The following is a 14,743-nucleotide window of genomic DNA, read 5'->3' on the forward strand; positions in this document are numbered from 1 at the left end:
GCTCATTGTTAAAAGCTTTATGATGACCTATATCTGTTCATTACTTCTACAAATGTATGTCCTTTGGACTATGGTGGCGAGCATACAGTGGACATCTTTTACAGCTGAACCGCGTAATACAAAGAATATTTTTTACGCTGTATTTGTTTAAAGATATCTAATTTTGATGAAAAGGAGAATCTTATTTTTCGTGAACATAATTGATCTATAGGTCATATTATCATTAGGAGACAAACATGTCAGACAAGCTACATGTATATGTGTGAACGTGTGTGTATTTTTGTGTGCAAAAACTCCCACTACAATGTGCTTCAATTGATAAAAACAATTCAATAAAACAGTTTTGTCATAGTAATTTTTTAATTCAATAAATTGCAATTTGTAAACAGAGAGAGAGTAAACATTTCAATAACTATAAAATAAAAAAGAATAAAGTGAACGTTCTATAAATGTAAAACAATGTAAAGAGTAACCCATTTCTTTAAATAAATAAGTACAAAAAGTACGTACTTAATCTAGTGAATACAATGTAAAGGTCCGTTTCAATTTGATCGCATAAATTAGTCCGTTGTTCCTGAACCATGTTTAGGTTTAAATACACATACAAAATACATATATGCACATATACAATGAAGATGATGAGTAATGCTACATTTACATGTCAGATGGTTGTCGCTTCTCTAAATATTTTTGCATGTTCGGCAATTTCTGCACGTTTTCGTAAAACGTTTTGATTTCGGCAAAGTCTTTGTATAAATCTGCACCCATACCTTTACCCTCGGTTATTTTATCAACCATATCAAAGAAAGCAACGTCTGCAAGTGAAAGCTACAAAGATAAAACAAAAAGAGAATTACATCCTTTTCCTTGACTATTTTCCATGATCAATTTTGTAAAACTTTCCTTAAATACTAAGTGTCACTATATATAGATCAAAGGGTCCGCAGCTTTTCTCAATTAAAGCACAACATGTGCAGTGTAATCTATATCTGTATAATTGAATATCCCCATACTTTGTAAACGTACACGGGTGAAATAAATAAATTGACACCAGAATTAAAATTGTGTACTCCAGACTCACGTTTTGACTATTAAAGACTCACCAGTGACCGTCGTATATAAAAGAGGGAAATAAAATACGAAGTTACCTTAAAAAACAAAAGTACAATTTGCCTTTATAATGATGTATAATGTATAAGCTTGTTCCAGTGAGTTTGTTTTTCCGGCATTTTCAACATTAAGCCAGTCGCATTTTTGCGGGAATCTCTGGATTTTGATAGTCTTGTGTTTTTATTTTTAATTTGGTTCATTTGTATGTTTTTGAATTAATGTGGCGTTCATTTTGCTAAACAATTATAGATCGTTGTTCAGGGGGCCATCTAAAACCCGCTGTGTGTGGTATTTTCCTCGGTGCGTTGAAGACTAATTGGTGGCCTTGTGGTGTTTTCTGTTCTTTTGTATGGTCTTTTTGACACATACCCTGTTTCCCATCTCTATTCTTTAATTGTATAATTATCAACATTTATATAACAGTAATATATTTCTTGATATTTCCCCATAAAAAGTGATAAATGTTACCTTAGATCCTACTAAACATTTTCCACCATTTTCTTTCAACAACTTGGCCATAAAAGCGAAATATTTTGGTAAAACTTCTGTATTTAATTTTTTACTATTTTCAGCCTGAAAAAAAGAAAATATCAAAACAAAAATTAGTTATCATTCAAAGATTCTGCATCTTCTTATTGATATAAACTAATAGATATAAGAGAAGATGTGGTATAAGTGCCAATGATTCCCTATTGAATAAACGGTGTAAGGAATTCTAACGCGTTCCATTTCATTTGTCGTGTCTAAACATGTTTTTCAGCGTATTGCAAATGAATATTCTTTTTTTTTCTCTTCCTGACATACATGAAATATTTGTCACGGGATTTAATTACAAACAAATTAATGGCTATGTTAGACGTAAAAGTTTCTATATCTTGTATATCTTCCTTTAGCTTTTTCAAGCAACTCGTGAGTCCTTGATTATATTTTTTTATGTAATTTTTATTGCACCCTGGTTCCCGGTACTAAGTTCCAGGTATCAGCTAATAGCCATACGCTTTCACGAGGTCCCGGTACGGCGTTTAGGAGGCTCGCGGGTACAAAAAAAAATCAGCAAAAAATTAAAATTTGTTTTTTCAATACAAATTTCATTTATTACACTTTTAGTTATTACTTTATAATATGGTACAAAAATCACCTAGACAAATCGATTAGGTTTGCTACAGATTACTTTAAAAAATGTTTATATCATTGAAAAAGCTCCAATTATCTTCCTTTGGTGCAAAAAGGCCATTTTACGTTTAAATTGAAATTTCTTTTTTTTTTAACTCATCGGTGACCTATATTTTTATTATTGTTTTCAAACAAGCTGTACATAAACTAAATAATAGTAAAACTTAAGGAAATTCGATATTACCAATATTTCTCCTATTAGTTCAACAGAAAAAAAGGACATTAACAAAAATGTATGCTTCTTTCGGAGGCAGATTGTGAGCTTAAATGAACGGTGACCCCACATTTTTATTTTATATTTCTATGAGACATAAGACAATATTTAATCATAGAAAAAAAATAGCAAAATCCTATATTAGAAAAAAAAGTTGATTTAGACCCGCGAGCCCCCTTAAATAATTTTTTAAATTTCAAAATGGACCGGAGGTCTATCTTTATTGTTGACTGTAACTGTTTTAATGTAATCTTTTGGAATGTATTTTTGCAAGTATCTTGTTAACATTTGTGACAATATAGAACTAGAATTATTAGTATTATTATAATTTTTATTAAGATAAAAACTAACCTTTTTTGCTTCATCTTTTTCAAAAAACACTTTTACCATTTCCGTGAACACGTCGTTGTAGGTCTCAAAGATGACGTCACACTTAGAACTTTCCAAGTTATTGGTACCATACAGTCCTGTTTAAAATTGATTTAATTAAATTTAAAATATCTACAGCATCTACAGCAAAAGTGCTAAAGAAAAATGTATACCAATTCCTTATATGATCTTTTTGCCCAATGGAGTTCAAAATCAAAGCTGGAAGATAATTTGTCCATTTTTCAGAAAATCTTGATACCCATTTCAATATTTTTTTTAAACCTGTTCAGTTGCACGTTTTAACAAAATATTGATCTAATAGAAAGAGGTTAAAGATTTTCCAATAATCCATCATATATGGCTGTTTAACGTCCAGTGGCAAATTAATTGCGAATTCTGGACGAGAACATACTAAGAGGATATGAATATAAGGCCTGCTTTGTTCTACACCGACACGTTGAGTCGTACTTTTAACGTGCTGGTCCACAAGGTAACAGTCCCCATAAGGACATAGTCCCATACCAACATACATCGGTCTGCCTTCCGAACCAGTAGACTAGTCTCTCAACTTACTCCTAAATGTCACGTGTTTGATGGAGAAGCATCACATATCAATGTTCAAGTCTTTGGTTTGCCCAAGCCGTGTTCCAACACGCGAGCCAAGGAAGCTACAATGTATCACCAAACAAGAGAACTGAGACGGTTAGTCTGTTGGTCCTTATCGTTTTTTTACATCATGTTTAAAAATAGTCTACCCTCGTTCCATGTGTATAACTGTCTAGAACAAATCCTTTTTACTGCTGATCGGTTTAAAGTGCCTTTTTTATCAGTATGACTCAGAATTAATTGACAACTTCGAAAACGTTTTGTATGTTGAAGAGATATGTCAGATTTAACTACTTACAAAGGTTGCAGTCGAACTCCAGATCAATCTTATGTTACGTAAACTACATGGTTTATCGAAGTATAATGACAGAGATTCTAACTAACTAATGACATTAAAGTAATTATGGATGGTCAATCATATATAAGAACTTTTTGTCTAACTCGACTAACGTATTCATAAGCTATGGATGTAAACTTTTTGGTCATGTTTCCGCGAAATTATCACAAATCAATTTAATTCAATATGTTATTGCCATCTAAACTGTACAGTTTGTGACATATTTCAAAAACAAAAACAAGTGAAGACAATAACTAAGTAACTCAATATATACAGGTTACAGTTGACGAATTGCAGAATTACAGCTGACTACATGGAGTGTGTAGGTCCTGATGTAAAGGTATTATCTTTTGTGTAGCTAGCTTGCTAGCTGAAGATATTATTTTTACCTACACACTCAATGTAAACGGCTGTAAAATTCAAAAAAATAATCATGATACCTACTAGTAAGAACGGAAATAATGAGGGACTTATAAGATGTTTATTTTCATACCTAATTTCCCAATACTTATATTCATATTCATATAACCAAGTTGTGTTATCCGGGGGTTTGGGGTAGTGGTTTTCGGTGCAGGTTGAATTATTTTATAAGTTATTGACAATAAGTATTGCAAAAGTACATAAACAGGTTAAACTTACCAAATTCACGGGCGATGAACCGTGCAATGGCACCAGTCTGATTGATCATGGTTTTATTATCTACCGTTAATATAGGCATTTGACCATATGGTGTTTCTGAAATAAATCATAAAGTTAGTAATAGTTAGTACTTAAGTTAATATAAAGATATACACTGTCCTAGGATAGGGGAAGGATTTGATGCCAGCACACCTATTTTACCAAGCCACATCCGTATTTGCCTCTTCCAATTCAGGAGCATTACTGCCGATTTCATTGAGTGTGGTGACACAGGTAATATCTTTGTTTAGCTTGCTTTCTAGCTGAACCGTGAAGTCATTATTAGGTAAGGTACATGTATACTACCCTCCTTTCGAAATGGCATAGTCCTACAGACAGATACATGTAGAGAAGTAATATGTCGGGTAGTTTTCGAAACCTAATACAGACTTCACGGTTCAGCTAGCAAGCAAGCTAAGCAAAGATAACGCTTTGCCTACACACTTAATGCAATCGGCTGTAACAACGGTGATTATCGTTTTTTGCTGTTAATATATAAATACATAAAACCTTTTTGATCGTTTTACATTTGTCATTTCTGGACCTTTTTATACATGATTGTATAACTGATTCATTCCCACCGGTATTTTTTCCGCTACGTCAGACGCATAAACTAATGTCTTTGTAAACACAAAAAGTGAATTGGAATTTGATGCCACTGCCAAACAAGTGAGAGGTTTAGCGCTATTAAACCAGGTTCAATCCACCACTTTCTACATTAAAAATGCCTGTTCCAAGTCAGGAATATAACAGTTGTTGTCCATTCGTTTGATTTGTTTTATCATTTGATATTGTCATTTGATTAGGGACTTTCCGCTATAAATTTTCCTTAAAGATCAGTATTTTTTTTATTTTAGTTTACACATATACATGCATTGTAGATGATCATTGTTATCTGTTTATAACTAAAACACCTTTTCAATTTGTAATTCAAATTTAAAGTTGAAAAATGGGAACATAGGAAAATCACTTAATCACATACATTTGTGTACAATGAACATAGCATGTATATATGTGAATAACATTTTGTTTAATTTGAATGAATTACGTGCAAAGCTAAGTATTGAATTTCGTCGTATCCATGACTTGGTAGGAATATCTTCCTTATCACGTTTTTAAAATAATCAAATACCTAAGTACTCAAATTTTTAAGATCTGAAACAGTGACGATACTTTTTGGGGGAAGCAATTGGTATTATTTCAAACTGTTTCTTATTTAGCATTTCCTTCAATACTGAAAATTAAAAAAACAAACAAAAACAGAGAACGAACAAATCCCCCCCCCCTTTCCTCTAATCGAGACATCTTCATTTAATAGTACTGAACACAGATTTTTAATGCGCTAATTTATGTTGACCTCCATGTTCTTCGATTGACGTAAACAAAATCAATAATGGATCACCTGTGTCTATAATTAAAATCCGATTGAGGATACAAAATTGGAAACCTTAACAAAAATCCCCTCCCCCCAGAAAAAAAATTCCAAGTAATCAATTAAATCACCTTTAATATTTAAAATTGTGCAGACTTTAATTAAAGTTATAAATAAAAAGATGATTAGACCTGAAATTAATCTCCCGTGTAAATATGTGCTTCATAATCCAACGTAAATGTACATTGTATACAAAGATAAAGAAAACCTTGACCAAATAAACCACTAATACGTTGTTTTAAATTATAGTGAATAGAGCACCAGACAAGTTCAGGTCAAGGTCAATTCATTCACATTGCCTTTTTTTTATTGCCTTTTAAAGAATTATTACCATTGTGGGGACCTAATTTATCAGATTTTAGACATTTCATTTTATCAAACTGAAGCAAACATTTTAAAATCAATTGTTCGAAATCATATATCATGTATACTTGATATATTTTAACATTTACATTTGAACATATACACAATTTACTTTTTCCTTATACTTGTATTTATATGCTACTTGAGGGTCCTTATTGGTAATAAGACATATCTATGCATCTTATACATTGCAGTATGAATTAATTTGAAAATATCTTATTTTTAATAATTTATTTTCGATCTTCATTGATTTAGTATACCGACACCAATGGCGATCCATAGATAAACTTTTGGTCTATGATTTTAATGTTTGTTTTACGTCTTAACAAGCAAGGAATTTAACTGATCAGTAAAACGTGATCGATAAAAAGGCTTTCAAATTTCATTGACGTTCTGTAACCTTGAATTTTTGTATGCGTACACGTATCAGTTTGAAAAACCTTGAATTTTTGAACAACATTTTGATTTTGCCTTTAATCATAATAAAAAATCATAGACAGTTTATTTTTGCATTACATTTGTTTCAGTTTACAGGTACGTGTATTTCAATCTTTTCCACATTTTGCTGGCTTGTAGGGGGATGAGGTTTTTAAAATTAATATCGTGGTCTAGTTGAGTTGATGAAAATTCAAAATTCAAGAAAAACATGTATACAAACAAAGAAATACATGATAGGGCAAAACATAAATGATACATGTATTTTCGCGAACGGTGGGTAAGTAGGTAGGCAATATGATTTCATTTTACAAACATTTTTTAGCTGGTAACTACTAGAGAATCAGTCTGACTTTAACAGTGCTTGTTGCAAAATGGCTTCAGAAGTGTTCGGATAGGCGCTAACAATTAGGGTAGGTAGGGATGGCGGAAACACATGTTTTTAAAGGCCTTAGCGAGACTAGGTCGATGAACAAAATATGTATGCGTAAAAGCAGTAACAGATGAAAATTAAAAAAATATTCTGCCGCAAAATAACTTCTGCCTGTCCCCTTCCCCTCAGTGGCGAATCGAAAGGAGGGTCCAGAAGTTGACGATGTATGTTTCTTAATTGGGACATATATGGTTAGAACCTCCTTTAAAAGGGCTGGTACTCCCTTGTCCCTTCTAGCACTTCTTCCCAGAGACGGAACCGAAAGGGGGGGTGGGGTGGATGTTGGAAGTAATTAAGAAAAAAAGGAACGAAAATTAAGTATAGGCTACAAAATGCAGTTATATATTAAATATACACACACACTATGAAAGATATAAAAGCTTACTTGGTTTTAAAGCTGCCCATGAATCGCCCGTCAGTCTTTCATCTTCGAACTCTTGGCCAGCTCCGGCAAACAAAAGACGAAGAACTTCGCCTCTTCCTCTACCAGCAAAGTAAGACAGTTTGTACTTAGCAGGCATTTTGAATGTATGGTGCTATCTTCTCAAAGCTAATAAAAAATGAATAACGTCAATATATTGTCGAAGCTATTTATACACAAATGAAAAACGATGTTCTAAATACTGACGTTGAACCATGACCTATATTGTGACTTTTACTAGATATTCACCTGAGACGTGTATTGATGAAAGCTAGTAATACTGTATCGATATTTCTATTAAAATTATGAATATATATATCCCCTTTATAGACTACCAAAGGTATTTAAATTTTAAATATAAACTCAAACCTAAATAAAGATTGTAGTTATGTTCTGAATTATGGCTGATGATGATATTTTATTCTTAATTGTCATTTGATATCGATGTGTTTAATGGATTATTTTTAAGGTCAAAGTTTAGAGCATTCCAGTTATAAGTAATAGACTGTTCTATGATCTTCTATTGTGTTACAGTTTTTAGCCTTACATTTTCCCACATTGATTTGTCCTGATTTAAAACACTTTTAAAATACATACATAGCTAAATAAAAAGCAAGTCATACATTAGGATTGGTTTGCTTATACCACGGGGGGTGGGGGGGGTAACTTCCTATTATTGGGTATACGGGGATGTGCCAAAAATATGGGTCATAATTTTGCGAGATTTTATATAAAAATGACCCTCCTTTTTAATGACATCCTATATTAAAATGCATTTACGTTTGATAACTGTATATTGATTTGGGGTATGATCTACATATTGAGAATCTTACACTAGTAATGGTCAATATATAACGATAAAATATATGTGCACCACACGATGTCAATTCATATATAAAAACTTAAGGGTAGCTGGTATATTTATGAATTATGAGTGATGCTGAGTTAGTGCTTATATAAGCAATGGGTCATAATTCAAATATTGTATATAAGTATAGGTCATTCTTTCTTAAATATTTATATAACTATAGGTACTGAATTTCAGTGAATGTTATATTAAAATGGGTACCTTTTTTAAGGCAAAAATGGCACACCCCTACCAAAAAAATATCGAAGTTACTAGCCACAGCATCCCGCATTTACGAAATCCTGGATCGATAGCTGTACAGACAACTATGAATAATAGATAGACATAAGGGACTTATCATTGTTTCACCTGGTAAATGGTGGATGGAAAAAAGGGGGAGGGGGTGGGGTGGGTTGGGTTATCGCTGATCATTTTGAAATAAAACATATATTTTTTTCTTAATCCCCCCTTAAAACATTTCTAAAAATTATGACCCCCTCCCTCTTATATTAAGACATGCCAAACATTACCTTTGACACACATGATACACGTATGTAGAATACTTGAAGATTCAACAGTAAACAAATGTTTCATTAGAGATAGAACTAATTCCGCCAATTTCAATTTATATATATAAAAAAAAAAAAAAAAAAAAATGAAACCCCCTTTTCCACCAACAGAAAAAAACTTGACCCCTTACATATTGACCAGCCCCCTTTTAACCCAGGTAATAAATGATTAATATGTGGTGCTTACACGTTGCTGTGATCTCCTCGATTCTTACTCCACAGATATTGGTCTTATATAGCACATGTCTACATAATACCTGGCCTACACGTAATACCGCCAAAGAAATATCCGTGCATTAAACAATACTAACCCAAAAATTTCGAATTGCGAACAAACTGGTTTTATTCTTTATTAGAACTCTAAACATTAAAATAGCACACGGGAAATCCCTATATATAATGTAAAAGCAATACACAAAATTAAAAAATACTGACTCTTTCTTTGAGAAAAAAATTTAATAAAAGAACGATAAACCGTTAGATTAAACAATTTTAAAAAAGTGACAGCAAACTTGACAAAAGAAAAAAAAATACAAATAAGATTACAAATACACAAAACAATTCGTGAGATATATATAAAACCAAGAAGGTGAGGTATGATTGCCAATGAGACAACTATCCGTCAGAGTCTAAATGTAGAAGTAATTAGGGGTAACCATAGGTCTTCAAGAATGAGAAGAAGGGAAAACCATACCGTATTATTATAGTCAGCTAAAAAAATTCACTGCTTGAACATTGTGAGGAAATAATACTAACGGTCTAATTCATAACATGCTAATTTTCCAAACGGAACAAATACGACAAGACATAAACTAGCGGCGGCCACTTACTTGCATATTCCTGAGTTGGAATCAAATGATCTTTTGAGCCTTGAGCACAGTAAAATATTATTTAAAAGTTTAAAAGTAAGAGAATTGTATAACCCCTTTCTAAATGGTATGAACTCACTAACCTTTGTACTTTATATCATTCCCTTACATGTATTCATACCCTTATTCTTCGGTCTCCGGTGAATACTAGTACTTAATTTTGTCTCATTGGTTTTTTTTCAGTTATGGTCAAAAGGAATCCTTAATTTGTTATGGACTATTTGTATTGTTTGATTGTCATCGACGGGACATTTATATGTTTTTCTACATGCATGTACACTTCCCTTTCTGCACTTCCGTTCAATTTATTATTGAATATTGTGCTTTAACTGTCTTATTTGTGCACTGTGAGCACTAGCAAAGTGTTTAACGAACTCTTCAGTTGAAAAATCACAAACTATAATTTCCTTGTCAACTACAAATTTTACAGCGACTGTGTCATGTCAAGTACAAATTTTACAACATACGAATTATGTCACCGACGGTACGTGTACTTTAAAACTCGCTTCCCTTTCTGCATTTCCGGTCAATCAATTATTGGATATTGTGCTCTAACTGTATTATGTATGCACTTGGTGTGTCCTTTGAGCACTAACAAATTGTGTTAAACGAACTCTAAAATTGAAAATTCACACACAATAATTTTCTTGTCAACTGCTAATTTTATACAGTTTATGTCATGTCAATTACAAATTTAACAACTACTGTAACAGACAAATTTTATCAGGTCCGTAAATGTCTCTATTATTATAATTTGATGCTTTCAAAATTGCTGCTTTTATCTTTTAAGTATAATGGACAGACAATCTGAATAAATAAGACTGATATTTATGAGGGTCTGGATGGAGTGTCCTTTAATTCTTTTACAGTAACTTTGAGTTCATTTTTTTCTATTCTTATTACTTTTTGCTCATTATTCTCCTTTCTTTATGTTGGTACACCCTTGATGCAACGTTCTTTACCTTTTATTCTATTTGTTAATAGTCCCGTTTCCTCAGTTCTGATCCACTAGTCGTCTTTATTCTGTTAACTTCACCTAAACCTTCATGTATGGAAACGATAGATGTTTTATTATTATAGAATATGATTCGGAACATAATTGGACGAAATCTAACAGTTAATGACATAAGTTCGTTCTATAATTTTATATTTTTGTTTTTTATTTACGCTGTTTTATTTGTAGTTTAATATACGTTAAAATATTGAAAATTTCATTCGTAAATTTTTATTGTCATAGGCAGTCAGGAGAATCAAGTTCATACAAAATATTCCCTTAATTGTTCTTATTTTTGACCGAAAAATTAAGTTTTATCTTAATATCATTACATTTAAATTTTAATGTATCATGAATTTTTCACGACATTCCAATCATTCTACAACAGCGTCATTATAAAATAAACAAATCATATCTCATAATCTTAAAATTTCACTGATCATCCTTTTACAAACACCAAAATCAACTTGTTACGCCCAAATTTCTAGTTGTAACATTAAAAAAAAAATTCACGAAAAAAACTACCGACACATTACAATATTGTAAAAATGACTTGTTTTAATTGTATCATATGTTTGTACCGTTTTTTTTCTTGTATAGACCTAAACACAAGGGTATCAATTTACTCAAGTTGACATCAAAAGAGCAAAGATACAGAATTCCAAGGAAAAATTCAAAACGGAACGTCTGGAAAAATCAAAAGCTCAAAATTGATATGCTTTTTGTAAAACTTCAGTTAATTTTAAGAAATGTATCTTCATCGTGTGTAAAGAGGTGTGGGTGAGTAAAATAATAATGGCCTTTAAAGGAAGAATAAAAAAAAAAAAAAATAAGATACAGAATAGAAAATAAAAATGGCATTTTTTTTAAAAAGAATACAGACATAAAGACTGCTACCCCTACACAAATGTAAACATCTATTTAAGGAAGTTTGTTACTCAGTTTTAAAATAACAAGCTTGTCATAACACTAGCATATATTGATAGGGGATTAATAAAGGAAACAAAAGAACAAAAAAAAAAAAAAAAAAAAAAAAAAAATAGTCAATGTACCTGTTTTCCCGATAGTAGCCATTGACATTTTGGTGGGAAAATGTTTCTTGACTAATTATAGCTTTATTATTGACAAGTTAAAGTCCTCAAAAACAGTTTAAAAATAATAGATTTAATAAGACTTTTACAGATGGCTGATATTATACATGTAAAAGATTAATAAAAAGGAAAGTGGGGGTCAATGGGCAAATTTTTTCATGGTATTCAATTGGATAAAACCAGAGATTCAGAAAATCTGACAAAAATTCCAAAACATGACAAGATAAACCAACCAACAGTCTCTCAATCAGCAAGCGCTCATATGTTCCAACAGCAAAATAGAGGCACTAGACAGGCAATATAGACGTATCGGAACGTGTACATATACAATATAGGAACAATGTATGTATATTGTTTTTATCCTGAAATTTAAACCCAACACTTAAAACTTTCGTTGTCAAATGTAAATCATTGTCTCTAATTTTTAAATGAAATCGACAGTTTATACGCGGACCGCAGAGAAGACCCCAAAAGTGAACTGGTTTGCAAAAAGAAAAATCCACATTACCCCGTGTGCAACATGGAAGCGGGATAACAGGAGACTTTATTCGTACATGTACAAATAAAGCAAAACATTATTTGTATACCTGTATTTTGTACAATAGATGGCTGATTGCAGGATAAATTAGACGCATAGGAACAGGCACGGTACAAGTAAAATAGACGTATACATAGGAACGGGTAAGGGACAGGAAAATTATATGTTTAGGATCGGGTACGGGACAAACAGAATAAGCGTAAAGGAACGGGTATTGGACAGGTAAAAAAAAGGTATATGGACGAGAACGGGACTGAAATAATAGTAGGATATGAACGGACACGGGATAAACAAAAAACAACGTTTAGGAACGGGCACGGGACAGGAAAAATAGACGTACAGGAACAGACCCGGGACAAGAAAAATACACGAAAACTAACAGGCACTGGACAGGCAAAATAGACGTACAGGTACAGGCATGGGACAGGCAAAATAGACGTACAGGTACAGACATGGGACAGGCAAAATAGACGTATATGGACAGAACCGGAGCAGCAAAATAGACGTGTAGGAACAGGACCGGAACAGGCAAATAGACCGTATATGACTATGCAGCGAAAGCAATAAAATGACGTAATATGTGAGACACAAAATGTCACAAAATTCTATAGTGATATCATTAATAACATAAAAGTTTGAAGGCTTACCCTCCCTTTGTGTTGGACATCCATCAAAGATATACAAAGAGTCGTTGGAAAACAGCGGGGATAGCATTTTACCTTAAGTTACATGATTATAATACAGAAGAAACAATGTTACCTTACATTGCATGTCTCTTCGTGCAATTTTTAACATACAAGAAACAAGAAAAAACTTTGAGATCGGTAAAGGTTGATGTGAAAAGTTTGACAAAAATTGACTTAAGGAAGTTCGCTTCTCCGTTGCAAAAAAACAAGCATTTCATAATACAAGTACATATTGATACGGAATTAATAAAGGTACCAGAAGAACAAAAATAAAACATTGATCAATGTGCTTGTTTTCGAGATATATGCCATTGAAATTTTGGCGGGAAAATTGTCTCTTTTGATTTTTCATAGCTTTATCATGACAATTAAGTTCTCAAAAACTATTAAAAATAATAACGATTTTATAAGACTTTAACAGATGGCTTATAATGATACATGTAAAAGATTTCTAAAAAGAAAACGGGGGATCAATGGGAAAAATGTTTAAGGCATTCAAATGTATAAAACCAGAGGATTCCGAAAATCTGACAAAAATTCCAAAAACATGACAAGCTAACTTCCTTAAAGAGCAAACGATAAAGTTTTGATCCGATGGTGATCTTTTGTCGACAATTTGAATACATGTACTTGCGAATTACACTTAGTCAATTCAAATACGTAATAAACAATATACCTGCATGTGCTACATGTACTACTAGAGATAAGTTTGGTTGAAAATTTCGACATTTCCTCAATTGGCTACGGACATTAATTTGTTTAAAGAGTGTCTGATAGAATTATAAAGTCGATAATTGGTATGTAAATGTTAGCTGCGGGACCCGTTATACTAAAATTAAAATTCACTAATGTTTCAAAAGAAATGAATTGAATTCGCACTAAACCTGACCAAAGTAGTTAAGTATTATAAATCTCTCGAGAACTATTATCTACACCTGGCTTATTTTAAGTTCATTAACAAGTTAATCTAATATGCATTCGGCTTTTAATTGTTGAATAGCTCTTAAGTTCATAATAGCGTTTAAAAATGTCTCTAACAAATGTTTATTTTTTAATTTCAAATGTACTCTATAGTTATTCCTGACTGCATACTAATTAGAAACTCTTTTGTTAATAGTTATAGTCGAAGAGACATACACGATTCGACACATAACTAGGATATGGTTCCCTCCTTGTGTAACCTTTTAGAGCTTTTTCTATTTTCTTTATTTATTTTAACCCTTTTAGCACATCTGGCGCGAAGGGTAAATTGAGCTTTTCTCATCACTTGGCGTCCGTCGTTCATCGTTTGTTAACTTTTATCAAAAGTTTCTACCTTAAAACTAATGCACGAAATTTAACCAAAATCTAGCCAGTGTTATTTAATTTAAAAAATATGTCCATGACCCAAATTGCCAACCAAGACGGAAGACATGGCTAAATACAAAACATAGGGGTTAAATGCATTTTTTGTCTATAATGTTTAAAACCGGTTTGAATAGAGAAAATCTAAATGTTCGAAATGTTTGGCTCTACCAATAACACATTGAAGCCAAAAATGTCAGGCGACTACGTATAGAAGTTCTTGCCTCTAACATG

At 32.2% G+C, this 14,743-nt stretch overlaps 2 protein-coding genes across 3 annotated transcripts in view; one reads left to right on the top strand and one right to left on the bottom strand.

Annotated features, from left to right (window-relative positions):
- LOC143055597 (uncharacterized) overlaps positions 1-14,743 on the top strand; it is a 445,604-nt gene that overhangs the window by 287,464 nt on the left and 143,397 nt on the right. The window lies entirely within an intron of this gene.
- On the bottom strand, positions 342-9,226 carry LOC143055594 (glutathione S-transferase 1-like). 2 transcript variants are annotated; one of them, XM_076228755.1, is made up of 6 exons: positions 9,142-9,226; positions 7,536-7,700; positions 4,449-4,544; positions 2,849-2,964; positions 1,579-1,683; positions 342-828 (listed from the first exon to the last, which is right to left on the bottom strand). In XM_076228755.1, exons 2-6 carry the CDS (start codon positions 7,669-7,671, stop codon positions 655-657), a joined length of 627 nt encoding a protein of 208 aa, XP_076084870.1. In that variant the 5' UTR covers positions 7,672-7,700; positions 9,142-9,226; the 3' UTR covers positions 342-654. The 2 variants fall into 2 exon arrangements, with proteins under 2 accessions (XP_076084870.1, XP_076084869.1); XM_076228754.1 differs by lacking the exon at positions 9,142-9,226 and having other exon boundaries at positions 7,536-7,768.

The sequence above is a fragment of the Mytilus galloprovincialis genome, chromosome 12 (assembly GCF_965363235.1).
Source record: "Mytilus galloprovincialis chromosome 12, xbMytGall1.hap1.1, whole genome shotgun sequence".
NCBI lineage: Eukaryota > Metazoa > Mollusca > Bivalvia > Mytilida > Mytilidae > Mytilus > Mytilus galloprovincialis.

Bases quoted from the DNA above. Each gene is read 5' to 3' on its own strand.
- LOC143055594 (XM_076228755.1), bottom strand. From the start codon at position 7,671: ATGCCTGCTAAGTACAAACTGTCTTACTTTGCTGGTAGAGGAAGAGGC. The intron at 2,965-4,448 runs GTAAGTTTAACC...AATTTTAAACAG, and splicing joins GTTCATCGCCCGTGAATTTG to GACTGTATGGTACCAATAAC. The intron at 829-1,578 runs GTAACATTTATC...TTATCTTTGTAG, and splicing joins AATGTTTAGTAGGATCTAAG to CTTTCACTTGCAGACGTTGC.